The 20,940-nt window shown below is 42.2% G+C and overlaps 2 protein-coding genes across 6 annotated transcripts in view; one reads left to right on the top strand and one right to left on the bottom strand.

Moving 5' to 3' along the window:
* The window catches only part of TMEM269 (transmembrane protein 269), a 28,878-nt gene extending 8,050 nt beyond the window's left edge, over positions 1-20,828 (top strand). For 4 of the 5 annotated variants that reach the window (XM_078073285.1, XM_078073284.1, XM_078073283.1 and 1 more), the window contains one exon: positions 2,657-6,814. In XM_078073285.1, the coding sequence (XP_077929411.1) occupies positions 2,657-2,793 (137 nt within the window). In that variant the 3' untranslated portion in view covers positions 2,794-6,814. Of the gene's footprint in view, positions 1-2,656; positions 6,815-20,370; positions 20,561-20,691 lie in introns of those variants that run through there. The other variant, XR_013448217.1, reaches the window with a different exon arrangement.
* SVBP (small vasohibin binding protein) lies at positions 14,911-20,721 on the bottom strand. The gene is made up of 2 exons (XM_036079203.2): positions 20,588-20,721; positions 14,911-15,334 (listed from the first exon to the last, which is right to left on the bottom strand). The coding sequence occupies exons 1-2, from the start codon at positions 20,699-20,701 to the stop codon at positions 15,248-15,250; spliced, it is 201 nt and encodes a 66-aa protein (XP_035935096.1). The 5' UTR covers positions 20,702-20,721; the 3' UTR covers positions 14,911-15,247.
* Positions 20,829-20,940: the final 112 nt, after the last annotated feature.

The raw sequence follows: 20,940 nt of genomic DNA, 5'->3' as shown, positions 1-20,940 counted from the left end.
ATGGAACTGGAAAAGAAAAAAAAGCAACCTGCAAGATGACTGGCTAGGTGGGTGAGAGGGGTAGTTCAGAAGAGAAAATGGTATTTCGTGACAGCTCTAAGCTAGAAGGTGCTGGAATCATTCGTGCAGCCGTGTGGCTGGAACTTGCTGAGAGACGCTAGGGACAGAAGCCGAGGCTGCCAGATGGGCAGCTTTGGGGAACTGATCCTAACAGCAAATGGGAAGCCTCTGAGGGATTTCTTTTTTTTTTTATTTTTTTTTATTTTTTTTGACAGAGAGAGACACAGCGAGAGACACAGCGAGAGAGGGAACACAAGCAGGGGGACTGGTAGAGGGGGCACCTGGGTGGCTCAGTTGTTAAGCGTCTGTCTTCGGCTCAGGTCATGATCCCAGGGTCCTGGGATCGAGCCCCACATCGGGCTCCCTGCTCCGCGGGAAGTCTGAACGGATTTCTGAGCAGCGGTTTTAAGTGGCTACTTTGACTCGGTGGCGGGAGACTGACCAAAGGAGGAAAACAGACCCGCCAGCCCGTATTAACTGCATGAACTTGGGCTAATTACCTCATTGTTTTGAGCTCAGTTTTCTTCATCTATAAAATGAAGACATTAATCCCTACCTCAGGATTCTTGAGATTAAATGAGATAATGTATACCAATCCTCTGGCACAGATGTGTCCTGTAAATGGAAACTTCTAGACCCCTTCTTCTCTCCACCTGCACTCCTCTATCTCATAGCAACAGTGTTTCCCATGATGTTCTTTGCTCCTGTAGATACCACTGATCCCCTCACCTCAAAATACACCATACGCTTGGCCTCAGCCTTCCTTGGATTGTCTTGGCTCTGTGAGTAAAGGAGGAAATTGCACCTCACAGATTTTGACACTATTTAATACCAGAGCCCTACTGGATAGATTTCAAAATGGCCACTGTTAATATTCCTCTTACCTGGAGTGCAGATAGTCACCTTTTTACTTATTTATTTATTAAATGTTTTTTGAGAGAGAGAGCACGCGGGAGAGGACCAGAGGGAGAGGGAGAGAGGTCTTAACCAGGCTCCACGCCCAGTGTGGAACCCAGTGCAGGGCTTGATCTCACCACCCTGAGATCATGACCTGAGCCAAAATCAACAGTTGCACCCTTAACTGACTGAGCCACCCAGATGCCCCCATTTTATTTTTTTTTAAGATTTTATTTTTAAATCATCTCTACATCCACTGTGGGACTCGAACTCACAACCCCGAGATCAAGAGTTGCATGCCCCACCCACTGAGCCATCTGGGCGCCCCAATCCCCTTTTTAGACTGAGGTTCCATCTCCTCCACAGACCTTCTGAGAAGCTGGCCTGTGGCTACTGAGACCTTATGTCACATATTTCCCAGGACAACTAAAATATTGTCTCATTGCCTTAACAGATCAATGACCATTCTTAAATATTGAGTATCCCAAAGTTCCGATCCGTTTCTGTAACTGCCTCTTGCCCTTAGAAGTGGTCTTCTGCCAGATCAAATGTTCTGATTTCTCTTGAGGAATGCATGGTGGTTATCCCCATGGACATGCTGTTGCCCCGTACTCTCCCACCCTCTTTTTGAGCTCTCTGAGGCTAAGTGTCTACTTTTTTTACAAAAGCAGACATGAGTTTGAATCAAGACCTCGTGCAGGTTACATCCCCTCTGTCTCCTCATCTGAAAAACAGACTTGATTCTGAATCACAGCATTATTGTGAAATGTAAATGGAACAATCTTTGTAACATACCTAGCAGAATGTCTAATGCAAAGAAGATATCCCACAAGTGTTGGCGCCCTTTCGCCTTTCAATGGTGAATCTGAGATTCAAATGTGTTGGGGGTCCCCCAAGACCACCCCCAGGTTCATTGATTCTCTAGGGACTCACGGGGTGCCTATAGTTAGACTCATGGCTAAGATTTGTCACAGCAAGAGGACACAAGGCAAGAGCAGCAAAGGGAAGGTGAAAGGGGCAAAATCTGGGCCCCTCTGGGGCCACCCAGCATGAAATTGTGACAACACTCGTGAAGTCTTATCTTGCTGGAAGCTCTGTAGAGACCCAGTGCCCAAGGTTTTCATGGGGGCTGGCCACATCAGCACCCTCGGCCTAGCAGTACCAAAATTCTAGATTTTCACAGAAGGAAATCAATCTCAGCACCATCTAAGCACAGTGAGCCACTCTTGCCCACGAGGAAAAGTTCTATCCTGGTATAGGGAACTGGTTACTAGCCATGTTCCCAGATTCCAGACAGGAATAACCGGTAAGCAGAAGCAGGCCTTTCAAGGGAGAGCTGCCTCAGGTCTGCTGTGTTCTTCTGCATACGGGTAACATTGTGTTGGCCATTGTCACGTGTTAAACTTGACACAATCATATATAACAAGGGGCCTGGGCAACTAAAATGTATTCTCGGCTAAGACTGGATTTCTGATCTGAATCCGACAAAATGGAACCTGAGCTTGCGTTCGATTATAATCATCTAGTTACAAACAGACAATACCTCCTTAAGGGCAGGGCTCATGTCTCGTTGATTTTTGTCTCTTCGGCACCACGAGTACAAACCGAAGGATGGGAGGATGGGGATGGGAGAGAAGAGGATGGAAAATACACGAAGGAGGGCTTCATAAAAACGGAGTGTTTGCCTTTTTTCTTCCAGGTGCCATCATGCTGCTCTTGTCTCCGTTCTCTCTGACTGCGTTTTACTGCCTGTTGTGGTCGCTGTCCTACATCTTCTTTCCAGATGCTCTGTGGGGCAAAGCAGCGCGTCTCAGGCTACAGTGCCGAGAAAACTAAACAGCTTTACCCACGGCCACTGGCCTCTGGGGTTCGTGCCGGCACGTCGGGCCAAGCCTTGCCTTATCCTCACTAAATCTTTCCTTGTCCGCACGTCTCCTGTGTGCCAGATAACGTGTGGCCTTGAACCAGAGCAACCCACCGCAGGCCCAGCGGCCTTCACGTCTTCCTCTTTGCTCAGGGTTCGGGATCCCTTGGGGACAACAGCTGTTTATATCCTATAAAACAGAATGTTTTCCAAGCTCCAGTTGGGCCCGGCTGAGTTCCAGCCCTGTTACCAGCTGGGGGCGCTTGTGCACTCAGGTCAGTCCCTTGGAAAGGAGTGAAAGCCTGTAGAACTGGTCTAGTCTCCAGCTTGGCCTGTCTGGTGGTTAAGGCTCCAGTGGCAGGTGGGGCTTACTGAAGCGTTTCTTCAACTTGCAGGCTCTGCTTGGTAGAGCTCATCACAGGACAATCACATGGCCCAGTGTAAATGCACGTAGGATTTTGGAACTTGAAATTCTGTACTTGAACAGTCCAAGCTTCTGCCTTTTGCTTCAGTGAAGAGATTAGACACCTGGCAGCTTGAGGGCATCCCCTGGCTTCCAGTGGGTTTTCTCCTAAACGATAAAATACTAAACTCTAGATGTTCAAATGCCACTGCGTATTCTAAAATCCAAGTTGAGTAAAAATAAAGAGTATTGTATGGACCCTCCCAGCTGCCCCTCCCAAAGAATTGAGGCCGGCTGAAGGCAGCGACGCCCAGCACTGCCTCTGGACCACCTTCCATCTCTAGGCAGTGTACCGAAGGACTGGTGGCTACTTCGGCGCCTTCCTCAACTATGGAGCCGGAGCCCTTTTTACCTAATTTCTTGAAGTTTGCAGAACAGTGTATTTGGTAGATATGCACTAAGTCTACAATTGGACTTTGAAAAATAACAGTCCAGTGAATCGCATGGCTACAACCTGGCTTTAAAGGAACCGATAGCGCCCTCCTGGTCCCTGCTGCTCTCTGTCCATGTCTCTGTTATATCATTTATGTTTTTCATGGATGGATGAATATGTCTGTGTCCCACCAGATTTTAGGCTCCTTCAGTTTACATTTTTTTAAATGTCTGCTGCTTACCACAGCACCTGGTACTCAAAAATGTTTGCTTTGTAGATGAATTGATTTCCCTGTGCATTCTAGCGGGTTATATACAAGATTACTATAATGTAGTAAGAATCTTACAAATGTATACCTACATACACATGCAAATATGTGCTGTCCTTTGGTACTATACCCTCATTTCAGAGATGCTACACTTCATCAAAATATTTAGGAAATGCAGCTCGAGAACTGTGTTCACATAAGCTCTTAGAGGCCAGCACTTAGCGCAGTGCCTAGATATGGTAGGTGCTCAAAAAATACTTACTGTATCCTGAACCAACCAGATCTAGTCCAGAAACCCACTACTGAAGATTTAGCCAACGATGTCCTCTTTTGAGCCACATGAGTTATCAGATTTGGCATCAAATGATTCTGGCTACTTCTAAAACTTGAAACTACATTCAAAGAGGAAGATGCAATTCCAAAAGAGGACTTTCATGCCACTTTTGAGCCACAGCAGCAGAGTTAAAAGAAATATGTAGACCCCTTAAGAGGACTGCTTTGAAAAGGAAAATACCCATTTGGATATGTAAATTGTGCTTTGTAACAATAATAATTCATACTTCATTGCCTCAAACGAAAGTTTGGGTTAGTGACGCATGATAGTTATAGGTCAGCTGAGAGCCTCTAGATTTAACAGAGGGATATGTGCTTCCTTCCCACTACATGGAAGTAAGGCTGCCCTTCCACACTCATTCCGGGAACTCAGGATGCCAGTTCTAACGACAGGCCTTTACTTCCTCAGTTAGGAATAAAACTTAAAAAATAGAACAGCTAAAATAGGACATGTTAAAATAAAATAAAATAAAATAATATTCTAATGTAGAATAGCTCTCAGGAACAAGTTGCAAGTCTGAGACTAAAAATATACTTCTCAGATGATTTCATGAAGTCAGAGGGCTTAGTTCTTGATTCAAGGCAGTTCTGCTACTTCTCAACTTGGAATGGAGTATAGATTTCCCTTCTAGTCCCCTCTTAGTTAACCTGTGCCCAGTGAACAGGGTCAAGTGACTGAGAATTCTGACTTTTTTTTTTTAGCTCTGTGAACTTGAGTGAAAGGTTTAATCTCTCTAAACCCACTTCCTTAACTGTAAAATGGGTTATTTACTTCCTCTCTGGGTTGCTTTGTGAATTAAATATGATGACACATAAAATAACTAGAATAGGGAATGACTGTAAAAGGTATTAAATAAAAGATCTCTCCTCTTCCTCTAAACTTCCTCCCTTCCCATTATATACCTTTCCATTTAAAATAATAGTAATAATAACAGTTATCATTTATTTAGTCTATTCTATGTGTAGGAATTGTTTCTTGCACTTTACTCTTTCACTTAATCCCTCACACAACCCAGTGACATAGGTGAATACAGGCTTAAGGTCGACAGTTCTCGAAGTGTGGTCTACGGACCCCTGGAGTTCCTGAGACCTTTTCAGGGTTAAAACTATTTTTTAAATAATCCTAAAACAAGGGGGCACCTGAGTGGCTCAGTCAGTTAAGCATCCGACTTTGATTTCAGCTCGGGTCATGATCTCAGGGTCCTGGGATTGGGCCACTTCAGGCTCCATGCTCAGCAGGGACTCTGCTTGAGGATTCTCTCTCTCCTTCTCCCTCTGCCTCTCCTCCTGCTCATGCGTGCACGCTCTCTCTCTCTCTCTTTCATATAAAAAAAATCTTTAAAAAAAAATCCTAAAACAGGGACTGAAAATCACTGCTGACATTTTGCTAATGGTGCAAAGCAATGGTGGGTAAAGCTCCTGGCACTGTGTGAATCTAGGCAGTGGCACCAAATGGTCCCTATAGTCAAATGTACTTTTCACTGTCATTTGCTTACAGTAAACAAAACAAAGCAAAAAAAATGTTTCACTTATGACTGTCCTTGATAAAGCAGTAAAAATTATCCATTTTATTAGGCCTTGCTTGACCCTTGAGTCTTCCAATATTCTGTGCAACAGTGGAAAGCATGTATGAAGAACTTCTGCATACTGAAGTTATGATGGTTGTCTCAAGGAAAAGTACTGTTTTGAGTTTGAGCTGAATTAGCTGCTTTTCTTATGAAATACCAAAGGATAACTGACAAACTAGGGTTGTTCAGACTTGGTTTTCTCGAAATATGAACCGAGACTGTCACTCATGAAAAAAGTTTTTGTTACCAAAAATAAAATTTGAGCCTCCCAGTGAATTTTGGAAAACTTACATCTACTACCATGAGCTTGACAGCTTTGCAATACTCAAAGACTTTTCTGATGAGACCGGGGGGGATATTAATGAAAATTTATTTTTAACAATGTATAATAAAATGTGTAAACATTCGGAAGATCTGCATAATTCAGTGAAGCAGTATTTTCTAAATGATCAGCACATGATGTTACAAGATCATGCATAGATAAATGATCCATTCAAAGGGCAAGAGTCAAAGACCAGTGGATTTTAATGTAACAGAGCACAAAAAGTTCATTAATATGGCATCAGATTTCAAGTTGCAACTAACCTTTAAGAAACTACTATGTGCTGGGGCGCCTGGGTGGCTCAGTCGGTTAAGCATCTGCCTTCAGGTCAGGTCATGATCCTGGCATCCTGGGATCGAGCCCCACATAAGGCTCCCTGCTGAGCAGGGAGTCTGCTTCTCCCTCTCCCTCTGCCTATCACTCCCCCAGCTTGTGCTCTCTCTGTGTCAAATAAATAAATAAAATCTTAAAAAAAAAAAAAGAGAGGGGGCACCTGGGTGGCTCAGTCAGTTAAGCGTCTGCCTTCGGCTCAGGTCATGATCCCAGGGTCCTGGGATCAGCCCCACATCAGGCTTCCTGCTCAGCGGGGAGCCTGCTTCTCCCTCTGCCTCTGCCTGCCGCTCCCCCTGCTTAGGTGCTCTCTCTCTGTCAAATAAATAAATAAAATCTTAAAAAAAAAGAAAGAAAGAAAGAAACTACTACCTGCTAAATTTTGGTATAGTAGCAAAGAAGAACATCTAAAATGACATTAAGATACCCCCATCTTTTTCAACCACATATCAATGTGAGGCTGGATTTTCTTCATATAGTTTAACTAAAATAATATGAGAATACAGAATGCAGAAGTATAAGAAACCAGCTACTTTCCTTTAAGCTGGATGTTAGATTTGCAAGAATGTAAAACAATGCTACTCTTCTCAATGATTCTTATTTTTTTTTAAGATTTATTTATTTGGGGGGGGCAGAGGGAGAGGGAGAGAGAGAATCTTAAGCAGGCTCCATACTCAGTGCAGAACCCTATGTGGGGCTTGATTTCAGGACCCCGAGATCATGACCTGAGCTGAAATCAAGATTCGGATGCTTATCCAACTAAGCCACCAGGCATCCCAGATTCTTTATTTTGAAAAATTATTTTTTTAAACTTTCCAAGATAGCAGAGGAGTAGGAGACCTTAGTTTTGTCTAGTCCCAGGAATTCAGCTAGATAGCTATCAAACACCTGTGAACTCAACAAGTGATCTAAGAAAAGAATTGCTGCAATTCTACAAATAGAAAAGCAATCACTTTCTGCAAGAATGACAAGACAGAAAAACTCACCTCAAAAAAGAGAATAAGAAGCAGTACTGACTGCCAGGGACCTAATCAGTATGGATATAAATAAGGTGTCAGAACTAGAGTTCAGAATAACGATTATAAAGATACTAGCTTGGCTTGAAAAAAGCATAGAAGACACTAGAGAACCCTTTTCTGGAGAAATAAAAGAACTAAAATCTAATCAAGTCGAAATCAAAAAGACTATTAATGAGATGCAATAAAAAATGGAGGCTCTAACTGCTAGGATAAATGAGGCAGAAGAGAAAATTAGTGACATAGAAGACCAAATGATGGAGAATAAAGAAGCTGAGAAAAAGAGTTATAAACAGCTATTGGATCATGAGGGGAGAATTCGAGAGATAAGTGATACCATAAAGCGAAACAATATTAGAATAATTGGGATCCCAGAAGAAGAGAAAAGAGAGAGGGGGGCAGAAGGTATACTGGAGCAAATTATATCTGAGATCTTCCCTAATCTGGGGAAGGAAACAGGCATTCAAGTCCAGAGAACCCCCCTCAAAATCAACAAAAATAGGTCAACATCTTGACATATAATACTGAAGCTTGCAAATCTCAGAGACAAAGAGAAAATCCTGAAAGCAGCTCGGGACAAGAGGTCTGTAACCTACAAGGGTATAAACATTAGACTGGCAGATATATCCAGAGACCTGGCAGGCCGGAAAGGATAGGCATGATATATTCAGGGTGCTAAATGAAAAAAAAATGTAGCCAAGAATACTTTATCCAGCAAGGCTGTCACTAAAAATAGAAGGAGAGATAAAAAGCTTCCAGGACAAACAGAAATTAAAAGAATCTGTGACCACTAAACCAGTCCTGCAAGAAATGTTAAAGGGGATCCTTTAAGCGAAGAGAGAGCCCAAGTGTAACATAGACCAGAAAGGAACAGAGACAATATACAGAAACAGTGATTTACAGGTAATACAGTAGCACTAAATTCATATCTTTCAATAGTTTATCTGAATGTAAATGGGCTAAGTGCCCCAATCAAAAGACATAGGGTATCAGATTGGATAAAAAAGCAAGACCATCGATACACTGTCTACAAGAGACTCATTTTAGACCCAAAGACACCTCAGATTGAAAGTGAGGGGGTGGGGGGCGCCTGGGTGGCTCAGTTGTTAAGCGTCTGCCTTCGGCTCAGGTCATGGTCCCAGGGTCCTGGGATCGAGCCCTGCATCAGCCTCCCTGCTCCATGGGAAGCCTGCTTCTCCCTGTCCCACTCCCCCTGCTTGTGTTCCCTCTCTTGCTGTGTCTCTCTCTCTCAAATAAATAAATAAAATCTTAAAAAAAAAAAAAACGGAAAGTGAGGGGTGGAAAACCATTTATCATGCTAATGGACATCAAAAGAAAGTTGGGGTAGCAATCCTTATATCAGCCAAATTAGATTTTAAACCAAAGACTAAATAAGAGATGAGGAAGGACCCTATATCATAATTAAAGGGTCTATCCAACAGGAAGATAAGAAGATCTAACAATTGTAAATATTTATGCCCCTAATGTGAGAGCAGCCAATTATATAAACCAATTATTAACAAAAAGAAACACATTGATAATAATACAATAATAGTAGGGGACTTTAACACCCCACTCACTGCAATGGACAGATCATCTAAGCAGAAGATCAACAAGGAAACAAGGGCTTTGAATGACACACTGGACCAGATGGACTTCACAGATATATTCAGAGCATTCCATCCTAAAGCAACAGAACACACATTCTTCTTGAGTGCACATGGAACATTCTCCAGAATAGATCACATACTGGGTCACAAATCAGGTCTCAACTGGTACCAAAAGATTGGAATCATTGCCTGCATATTTTCAGACCACAATGCTTCGAAACTTGAACTCAATCACAAGAGAAAAGTTGGAAAGAACGCAAATACATGGAGGCTAAAGAGCATCCTACTAAAGAATGAATGGGTCAACCAGGAATTTAAAGAAGAATTTAAAAATTCATGGAAACAAATGAAAATGAAAACACAACTGTTCAAACCTTTGGGATGCAGCAAAGGCGGTCCTAAGAGGGAATTATATAGCAATACAAGCCTTTCTCAAGAAACAAGAAAGGTCTCAAATACGCAACCTAACCCTACATGTAAAGGAGCTGGAGAAAGAACAGCAAATAAAGCCTAAACCCAGCAGGAGAAGAGAATTAATAAAGATTAGAGCAGAAATCAATGAAATAGAAACCAAAAGAACAGGAGAACAGATCAACGAAACTAGGAGCTGGTTCTTTAAAATAATTAGTAAGATTGATAAACCTCTGGCCAGACTTATGAAAAAGAAAAGAGAAAGGACCCAAAGAAATAAAATCATGAATGAAAGAGGAGGGATCACAACCAACACCGAAGAAATACAAACAATTATAAGAACATATTATGAGCAACTATATGCCAACAATTTAGGCAATCTGGAAGAAATGGATGTATTCCTAGAAACTGAAACAGGAAGAAATAGAAAACCTGAACAGACTCATAACCACCAAGGAAATTGATGCAGTAATCAAAAAATCTCCCAACAAAAGAGTGCAGGACTGGATGGCTTCCCAGGGGAATTGTACCAAACATTTAAAGAATTAATATCTATTCTTCTGAAGCTGTTTCAAAAAACAGAAATGGAAGGAAAACTTCCAAACTCCTTCCATGAGGCCACCATTACCTTGATCCCAAAACGAGACAAAGACCCTACCAAAAAGGAGAATTACAGACCAATATCCCTGATGAACATGGATGCAAAAATTCTCACCAAGATACTAGCCAATAGGATCCAACAGTACATTAAAAGGATTATTCACCATGACCAAGTAGATTTTATTCCTGGGCTGCAAGGTGGTTCAACATCCACAGATCAATCAACATGATACATCACATTAATAGAAGAAAGGACAAGAACCATATGATCCTCTCAGTAGATGCAGAAAAAGCATTTGACAAAGAAGCATCCTTTCTTGATTAAAACTCCTCATAGTGTAGGGATAGAGGGAACATACCTCAATATCATAAAAACCATATACAAAAGCCCACAGCAAATATCATTCTCAATGGGGAAAAACTGAGAGCTTTTCCCCTAAGGTCAAGAACATGACCAGGACGTCCATTCTCACCATCATTCAACATAGTACTAGAAGTCCTAACCTCAGCAATCAGGCAACAAAAATAAAAGGCATCCAAGTTGGCAAAGAAGTCAAACTCTCACTCTTTGCAGATGACATGATATTCTATGAGGAAAACCCAAAGACTCCTCCCCAAAATTGCTAGAACTCATACAGGAATTCAGCAACATGGCAGAATATAAAATCAATGCACAGAAATCAGTTGCATTTCTATACACTAACAATGAGACAGAAGAAAGAGAAATTAAGGAGTTGATCCCATTTACAATTACACCCAAAACCATAAGATACCTAGGAATAAACCTGACCAAAGAGGCAAAGGATTTTTACTCAGAAAACTATAGAATACTCATGAAAGAAATTGAGGAAGACACAAAGAAATGGAAAAACATTCCATGCTCATGGATTGGAAGAACAAATATTGTTAAAATGTCTCTGCTACCTAGAGCAATCTATACATTCAATGCAATCCCTATCAAAATACTATCAACTTTTTTCACAGAGCTGGAACAAATAATCCTAAAATTTATATGGAACCAGAAAAGACACTGAATAGCCAAAGGAATGTTGAAAAAGAAAAGCAAAGCTGGTGGCATCACAATTCCGGACTTCAATCTATATTTACAAAGCTGTAATTATCAAGATAGTATGGTACTGGCACAAAAACAGACACATAGATCAATGGAACAGAATAGAGAACCCAGAAATGGACCCTCAACTCTATGGTCAACTAACCTTTGACAAAGCAGGAAATATCCAATGGAAAAAAGAGTCTCTTCAACAAATGGTGTTGGGAAAACTGGACAGCCACATCCAGAAGAATGAAACTGGACCATTTTCTTACACCATACACAAAAATACACGCAAAATGGATGAAAGACCTAAATGTGAGACAGGAACCCATCAAAATGCTAGGGGAGAACACAGGCAGCAATTTCTGTGATCTCAGCTGCAGCAACTTCTTGCTAGACACATCTCCAAAGGCAAGGGAAACAAAAGCAAAAATGAACTACTGGGACTTCAGATAAAAAGCTTTTTTTTTTTTTTTTTTCAGATAAAAAGCTTTTGTACAGCAAAGGAAACAGTCAACAAAACCAAAAAGCAATCGACAGAATGGGAAAAGATATTTGCAAATGACATATCAGATAAAGAGCTAGTATCCAAACTCTATAAAGAACTTATCAAACTCAACACCCAAAGAACAAATAATCCAATCAAGAAATGGGCAGAAGACATGAACGGACATTTCTTCAAAGAAGACATCCAAATGGCCAACAGACACATGAACAAACACTCCACATCACTCGGCATCAGGGAAATACAGATCAAAACTGCAATGAGATACCTCCTCACACCGGTCAGAATGGCTAAAATTAACAAGTCAGGAAACAATGGATATTGGCGAGGATGCAGAAAAAGGGGAACCCTCCTACACTGTTGGTGGGAATGCAAGCTGATGCAGCCACTCTGGAAAACAGTATGGAGGTTCCTCAAAAAGTTGAAAATAGAGCTACCCTATGACCCAGCAATTGCACTACTGGGTATTTACTCCAAAGATACAAATGTAGTGATCCGAAGGGGCACCTGTACCCCAATGTTTATAGCAGCAATGTCTACAATGGCCAAACTGTGGAAAGAGCCGAGATGTCCATTGACAGATGAATGGCTAAAGAAGCTGTGGTATATATATACAATGTTATACTACTCAGCCATCAAGAAACCGAAATCTTACTATTTGCAATGACGTAGATGGAACTTGAGGGTATTATGCTAAGCGAAATAAGTCAATCAGAGAAAGACAATTATCATATGATCTCACTTATATATGGAATTTAAGAAATAAAACAGAAGATCATAAGGGAAGGGAGGGAAAAATAAAAGAAGACGAAATCAGAGAGGGAGACAAACCATAAGAAACTCTTAATCATAGGAAACAAACAGGGTTGCTGGAGGGGAGAGGGGTAGGGGGATGGGGTAACTGGGTGATGCACATTAAGGAGGGCACATGATGTAATGAGCACTGGGTGTTATACAAGACTGATGAGTCACTGACCTCTACCTCTGAAACTAATAATATACTCTATGTTAATTAAATGAATTTAAATAAAAAATTTTTAAAAAAAGAAAAAAAATTTTTTTTCACAAAAAATTTGTTTGAAAATATTGATTTATTTAAAATAGTAAAAACCTACTACAGGTTAACATAAATAACAAAAACAAAAGCTCTTTGGGGTCCTCCATTTTTAGAGTATAAAGAAGTCTGAGACTAAAATGTCTGAAACTCACTGACTTAGGGAGGTTAAAACTTGCCCAGTGTTCATACGTTAGTGCTGTGTGGTGTAAGTGGTGGACCCAAGAGTCAAACCCAGGCAGCCTGACTTCAAAAGTCAGTTCTCATCATGAATTTTTTGATGCAGAGCTCCAAAAATATCTCTTACCTCTGAGAAACCGGGAGTAGATCACATCAGGGTTAGGGAATTCCAGGTAGGGAAGCAGAAAGGAGGTGCTCCTCGTTTTCCCTGATTATGCTTGCAAGAGCCTTAGCGTTGAATGCTATTCCAGTTATGGACGCAAAGGCTCCTGCAGCCCTTCCCTGAGGCAGATGAAACTTCTTTCCCTTTAAATTGTGAATAAAAAGATGACCCAGTCCTGCCTTGTTCACGCATCCCTCACATTTCAAACTTTTTTTTTTTTTGCCACAACCCATAGAAATAAGGAACTTTTACCTCCAATGCAGTACTCTTTCATAAGTATACATAAACCTGAAACAAAAGCTTCATGAAATAATATCTTTACCACATATGATAATTTTAATCTGTTGTTTCATTAAAAACAAAGCCCATCATAATTTATTAAACTGATTTTACAACCACCTGCAGTTTGAAAAACTGCAATCCTAGAGGACTTCTCTAGGATGGAATAGATCTAGGGCTGAGACTTGTTAATACAGGCAGTTCTCAACTAAGGATCAGAATCTTTCCAACTGATGCTTACGCATTACTTGGTTATTTGAAATTTGGAATTTCCCATGAAACAAGGTGGTTGGGAAGGGAGGTGACATTTACTGAGGATCTATTACATACATTATCTCATATATATTACTCCAACAAATGACCCTGACAGGAAGAAAATATTCCACTACACAGATAGAAAAAGTGAGGCTCAGAGGCTAATAACTTATCTAATGTAGTAGAATTGCTACTTGACCCCAGGTCATTTGAGTCCAAAAACTGTGCTCTTTGTAGTATACTACAGCATTCTTATAGGTTTATAATAGCTCACTCCAAACCCCAACGCCTCCAAAAAACAAAACCAAATAATCCCCAATCCAAATTTGGCAGGACACCATAGACTCTAATTACAACTTATGGGGATAATCTTTGTAGAGAGTATCCTTAGTTATAACTTAGGCTCTCAAGAACACATTCTCCACAGTGGTAGCAAGTTCCTCATACCCCATTATGGCCCAGTTTACTCCTAAAAGAAGCCACAGCAATGGGAACAGAATTCTCAGTGACTTCTGAGGCAGTAGGGAGACAAAGAGGAGATGGGCATGGCTTGAGATGTTCCCAACACCAGTAGGGAAAACACGGGCATTTCTAGGGTAGAGAGTAAAGGAGGTAGCGGCGTCTGGCTCCTTTACCCTGAGAGGCCTACCTCATTTCCATCCATATTCTGCTTTCTGACACCCTTCTCCCTACTCAGGAATATCTGGAAATGAAATACCCTGAAAGAACAAGTTCTGCTTTTGCCCAGCATTAACTCTTTTATCGTGAAAGCTGAAGTATGACCCACCATTCCTGATACGAATGTCTGAGGCAGAAACTTTACACTTTGATACTTAAAGATGGCAGGTGGATGGATGGGTAGGTGAATGGTTCTTGAGGAACCAGTCTGGATATTCCTATCACAAACCACCTTCTAGGCCTGATAAAGTAGCTCCTGGAATGAAAAGCGAAAAGCACCTGCACCGTCTCCCCACTGGTACCAGCCTGCGGCTAGCTGTGCATCACAAGATGGGAGGAATCCTAGCTGCAGGCCTCTGCCCTGAGTACTGGCTCCTCGGGGAATCGAGGCTCACATATTTATACCCATGAGGCTAAAAACCTAGGAGCTGCTGGGTTTGCCGAGCTTTGGCCCCAGGAAGAATGAGAACTGGAAACGCTCACATTCTTTCTCTTATCTCCTCCCTTCCACTCCCTCCTGAAGGAGAAAGGGTTCCCTCTGCTCACCCCAAACTTGTCTTACCTATTACATTCTTTCTGACTCCGTTTTCTATGGCTAGGCACCCCGAGCTAAAGTCTGAGCAAATGAACATTTTATTAGCATTTTATTTATATTTTTGGAGAAGAGCTACAGTTTCACGAGAAACACTGATTTTTCTCAAACAATAGAAAAAGGTTAAAAAAAAAAAAGAATCTATTGTCTTAGAAGAACAAAACAAGTCTCTTCAGCAAGCATTGGGCCAATTCAGACTGAAGGAACCAGTGAAGCAGAAGGGACGTACGGGAAGTTCAGATTTACCCAGGAACAATGCAAACAGCTTCTTGTCTAGTTCTGTAAGGTTCCAAGTGGACCATCTCAGTGAAACGGATACGCAGCTGAGAAACCCGGCCCCCGGGGCCCCATCCGGCTCGCGCACGGGGCGGCTCACTCTGCAGGAGGCTGCATCTGTTTACAGAACTCATCGAACTGCCGCTGCTCCAGCTCCGTCATGACTCTGTTGAGGGCATAGATCTGAAGGGGAGAAAAAGAGCCGTTAGCGGGGGAGGCAGCTGCCCCACCTGTCTTCGGACGCCACCGACGCCACAGGCCGTGGCATTTGGAAATGCCAGTAATGCAGCTGAAGGGAACCAATTCCCCCTGGAGAATGGGGAGAGACGCAGTGGCCTGATCTGGCTTTTACAGGGTCCGGAGGATTTGAACAAGTAGAGACTGGGGAAGGGCCACGAGAGGTGATGGCCAGGGGGCAGTATGATGAAACAAACATAACGGGAAAGTACAGGATGAGTTCTGGAAACTTCAACGAGGCCAATATGAAGGATATTATAGAGTTTGGGGAGCTGGAGAAAGTGACAAGGGTGTTGGCCACGGCCTCTGGACTTTGGCCAGACTCTGGAGAGCCAGTGAGATTAGTGTGCAGGGAAGCAACCTGATGATATCTCTGCTTTGAGAAAGATAACTGGAGACCATGTGAGGGATAAAGTGGAAGAAGAGATTAGGGGCCACTGACAGGCATCATTACAATAGTCAGGAAGGAGGCGGCAAGAATATGACGTAGGGGAGGCAGCGGGGATGGAATGAAAACTGCAAGAGACATTCTCAGGTGGAAGGTGGGGTATCTACCTCATTCCTCACCTTTCTTTATCCTTGTGGTATCAATCTGTCCACCAAAGAGCAGAAACATCAGAAAACTTTCCAATTTGTAGAAGGAAAAAATGAAGGAGTGTGTTTGTGTGTAGGTGATATAACTTGATTCATTTAAGAAAAGACAAGAAAGGGGGAAAAAAAGAAACTGAGAAGGGAGACAAATAGAAAACACAAAATAAAGAGCAGAAAAGGCAAACAAATGTGCGAAAAGATCACCAACCCTGCGAGATGGTTCTTTGAAAATAGTAGAGAAAATCCTGCAAATCTCTGACATGATTCATCAAGATAAAAAGGGGCTGACATAAGCAAACATTATTAGAATCAAAAAGGAAACATAATTACTGATATAATGGAGATTAAATGAAAACATTATGAACTTTGTGTCAATAAGTTTGAAAATGTAAATGAAATAAATTGCTAGAATGAGTAAAATGATCAAAACTGACTAAATAGAAAGTTTGAATGATCCTATAATCTTCTCCACCCCATTTTTTTTTTTTTTTTTACTGTGGTAAGATCCTATAATCTTTAGGGAAAAGGCGATTCCACAGTGATGAAAACAATTAATAAATCAATGCAAATGATTCTCGAAAAGCATAATATTGATGGTTAAAATGGTTAACTCTTCTGTTATGTCTATTTTACCACAATGAAAACAAATAAATAAATAGGTCTGAATAGTTTAAAAAAAGAAAAGAAGCTGAGTGAAGAGAGCCAGTCACAGAAGGTAGTAACATATATAAATTCAGAAACGTGCACAACTATTTGAGAGAGAGAGAGTGAAGGTGAGAGAGAGAGAGCAGGAGTTGGGGGACAGAGGGAGAGAAGCAGGCTCCCCGCTGAGCAGGGAGCCCAACATGGGGCTCGATCCCAGGACTCTGCAATCATGACCCAAACCACAGGCAGACGCCCAACCTACTGAGGCTCCCCAGAAACATGCACAACTAGACAGTATATTGTTAGGCTACAAAATATTATTTGGGGGTACACAGAGAAATAGTAAACTAGTGCAGAACAGCAAGGGCATGACCAGCATTAAAATCAAGGAATGAGGGCACTGCTGGTGGGAAGGGTTGGGGACAGGACCAGAGTGGGGCCCAAGGAGCTTCCAAGTTACTGGTCACATTCTATTTCTTTAGTTGGGTGGTAGACATGGGGTGTTGGTTTTATTCATCTTCTTTAAGCTGTACACATCATATATATGTGAATACACTTCTAATATATATACATTTGAACCTCTGCTTCATCCATTCATGCTTTAACGAGCATTTTAATCTGCATGTGACTGAGCTGGGGACCGAGAGGGATATTAAGTAGCTCCTTGGAGACCTCTAGATCCCGAAGGCAGGCTGGTGGAAGGGAAAATAGAATAAGCAGAGAAAGACGAGACTCAAAATGGGTCAGCAGGCCCAAGCCAAGGAACAAAGACTTTCAGGCAGGAAAGGGTGGCCAACTGCGTCAAACGGGGCTTCACGGCCACACGTGCCCTCTCTTCCATTTACTCGTCACGACGCTCCCTCACATCTTTCTGGAATGTGGCATCTCTGTAGAACTGAATGGAAACTGTGTCTCTTCCTCCCCACGAGGGTCTTGTCACATTCCTATCTTAGGAGACTACGTTCCAGGCAGCTCAGATAGAGCCAACAGCAGGGCGCTTGTAGGGCAAAGCAAAAAGCAGGAGCCCAAGGTCAGATGTGTTTAGCTCGCAGTCTGCCCCTCAATCCCTGAGTAATGAGGGGTTCTATGCTTTCAAGTGAGGATAATACCTTCTATGTCACAAAATCACCTGTTTTATATTTACATCTCCCTGCCTTACGCCAGGCAGGATTTACAAAGGTCGGGATGGGAGTAGCAACAATAAGCTTTCATGTGAGGATACCCGTGGTCAAGCACGTGCAGGCTGGCCCTGGGCCTGGTGGTATTACATCACAATATTCCAATATTGAGTTCCAATATTCCATTTCGGCACGACACCAACAACGCGATCAGTCCTTCCACCCGGAGTCCGCACAATAAAAGCAGGTCACCTGCTGGGAAGCACATGGTTCCTGCTGCCTTTTACTGAGGGCTTTCTCTGTGCCAGGCACTGCGCTGAGGGCTTTACACACCACATTTCTGTTCCTCGTAACAATCTTGTGAGGTAGATATCATCGCCCTCGTTTTTCAAGGGGGAACTGAGGCACTGAAGTGTAGGGAGGTGAAGCATCCTCTCCAAGGTCCCATGGGAAGAACTGGGGCTCATGATGAGCTGGAATTTGGAGTCGGACCAATAAAATCTAACCTGTGGAACCTTACCAGGAGGATGTCAATAAGGACACCAAGAAAGCCCTCCACATCTATCCCTACAGTGTGCACAAAGGACAGTTTCCTCAGGCTGTTCCTTACAACAACCCTCCAACTGTTCCCCAGAGCACAATGCAGTAGTTATCTGGGGGCCTGGATCCAGGTGGCAATGGGGAGGTAAAGGGGAGAATAATTTGTTAGAATCCACGTCTACAACTCTCAAATGGTCTTTTTTTTTTAATTAAAGATTTTATTTATTTGATAGAGAAAGACAGCAAGAGAGGGAACACAAGCAGGGGGAGTGGGAGAGGGAGAAGTAGGCTTCCCGCGGAGCAGGGAGCCCGATGCGGGGCTCGATCCCAGGACCCTGGGATCATGACCTGAGCCGGAGGCAGACGCTTAACGACTGAGCCACCCAGGCGCTCCTCAGATGGTCTGTCTTAATCCAAAGGTGGATTTCAGTTTATGGATTAACTTTGAACACACTATTCAATTTACTTATTATACTGACCGTCTGCCTCTCGCACTGAACGCAATCTCCATGAAGGCAGGGATTCTTCTCTGCCTTGTCCACTCGTGTATCTCAAGCCCCTGCAACAGTGCGGGGTACATAGCAGCTCAGTATTTAACGAATGGATCAAATCAACACAAATTTAATGTGGAAAAGAAGTGAGGAATGAGAACTCTCTTACACTGGTGATGGGAGTAAACACTTGTACAATCTGTTTGACAGCAATCTGGCAATGTCTAGTAAAACTGAAATACACACTGTAATTCTACTTCTAGTCATATATGCTCTACAGAAATTCTAGCACAGGTGCCAAAGGAGACATCTAAGTTTTTCACTACAGCAATGTTCGTAGTAGCAAAAAACCTGTAAGTAATTTAAATGTTCATCAATGGAGGAATGGGTAAATATACTAAAGTGGCTTCATAAAATGGACTACTGTATCTCTCTCTCTTTCTCCCCATGCTCATTTGTTTTGTTTCTTAAACCGAGAAACAGACTCTTGAATACAGAGAACAAACTGATGGTTACCAGAGGGTAGGTGGGTGGGGGGATGGGTGTGATGGGTGATGAGCACTAGGTTTTGTATGGAAGTGTTGAATCACTATATTGTACACCTAAAACTAATATTACACTGTATTTTAACTACTGGAATTTAAATGAAAACTTAAAAAATAAAAATAAAATTGAGGTGCCCAGCTGGCTCAGTAAGTTAAGCATCTGACTTTGGCTCGAGTCATGATCTTGGGGTCCTGGGATGGAACCCTGCATGGGGCTCCCCGCTCAGGGGTGGGGGGGCGGGGAGTCTGCTTCTCCCTCTACCTCTGCCCCTCCCCCTGCTCATGCTTTCTCAAATAAATAAAATCTTTAAAAATAAAAAAAATAAAATAGACTACTGTAAGCAGTGATGAGGAATAAACTAGATTATATTAACATGAATAGTTCTAAACATAATGTAAGCAAAATGTAAAATAAAACACAGAATTTTATTAATGTAAAATTTTAAAACACAAAAGAATACTGTATATTACTCAAGGATATCTATTAATATATCTGAGTGTAAAAGCATAAAAAATTATAGTGGATGCCCATACAGAGGGGAAAAGGGTGTAAGATAGGAAATGGACAAAGAGGACTTTAAATTCATATGCAATTTTTATTTATCTAAAAGGCTCCAGGCGAATATGACAAAATATTAACGACTACCAATCTGGCGCGCTGAGTACGCAGGTGTTTGTTTTAATATTTTGTTTTTCTGTATTTTTAAATTTCTCAAAAAAGAAACAAATACAATGCCTCGAAAGAGGGAAGAATTTGCAGCAAGCTTTCTTCTGATATTAAATACTAAAATAAAAATACATGTCTGGATGTGGTTCCACATAGGTAGTGTGAACAGTTTAGCTTTTCATTCTCAAGCTGATTCTAAGTGTTGACGGAACAAAGAAATACATTTGGTGGATGTAGAGCTTGGGCCTCTACTTCTGGTTCTGAGCAGCTTCTCTCCAGGACAAAGCCTGAACACCTGTGCTAGGGGGTGTCCAACACTTGTTGTCTCTCGCTGACCCCTCCCTGACATGTCCCTTCTCTTTTTCCTTTCTTTCTTCCACAAAAGCCCTGCACCAGGAGTCATCTGGAGGTGGTCAGGGTTCGGACACTAACCTGGCACGTGACTCTGGGCTGCCACTTCATCATTCTGGACCTCAATGATCTCCTCCGAGGAGAACAGCTGTTTTGCCTAGAGGCAAACAGCCCTCCCCCTCACAGCTCTCCTCTATTCCAGCACCATCTACAGCAGACTACAGGTATACAGGCCTCCTCCTTAATCTCACCTCTGCTCTTTGTCTTTGCTTCAGCTCCTGCTGGGCTGATTTCTGCTTGGCCTTCTCAACTCTGCTGACAGGTTCTTTAACTTTGGATTTTTCTTTACGGGTAGGTTGATCCATGACTTGGCTTCTGAACACTCCTTAGCTCTGACCTGGATGGTGCAGAAGAGACTGCCTGATTAACAAAAGAAAGAAAGGAAAGAAAAGAAAAAGAATTTCCAGTCACTGCCTTAACTAATATCCAAGTTCAGCACCCTCCTTTGACAGGTGAGGCAGAGCAGCCCTGTGGAAAGAGCGCTGGATTAGGTGGACTAAGACCGAACCCACCGCCATGACCTTGCTGGGTGTCTCTGGGCAAA

The sequence above is a fragment of the Halichoerus grypus genome, chromosome 5, assembly GCF_964656455.1.
Source record: "Halichoerus grypus chromosome 5, mHalGry1.hap1.1, whole genome shotgun sequence".
Classification (NCBI taxonomy): Eukaryota; Metazoa; Chordata; class Mammalia; order Carnivora; family Phocidae; genus Halichoerus; species Halichoerus grypus.
This window is presented reverse-complemented; position numbering and strand designations above follow the sequence as displayed.

What these genes read in the sequence shown, in the direction of transcription:
- SVBP (XM_036079203.2), bottom strand. Translation starts at nt 20,701, where the DNA reads ATGGATCAACCTACCCGTAAAGAAAAATCCAAAGTTAAAGAACCTGTC. An exon ending in AGCAAAGACAAAGAGCAGAG is followed by an intron (nt 15,335 to 20,587) that starts GTGAGATTAAGG and finishes TCTCCCCTTCAG; the next exon opens with ATCTATGCCCTCAACAGAGT.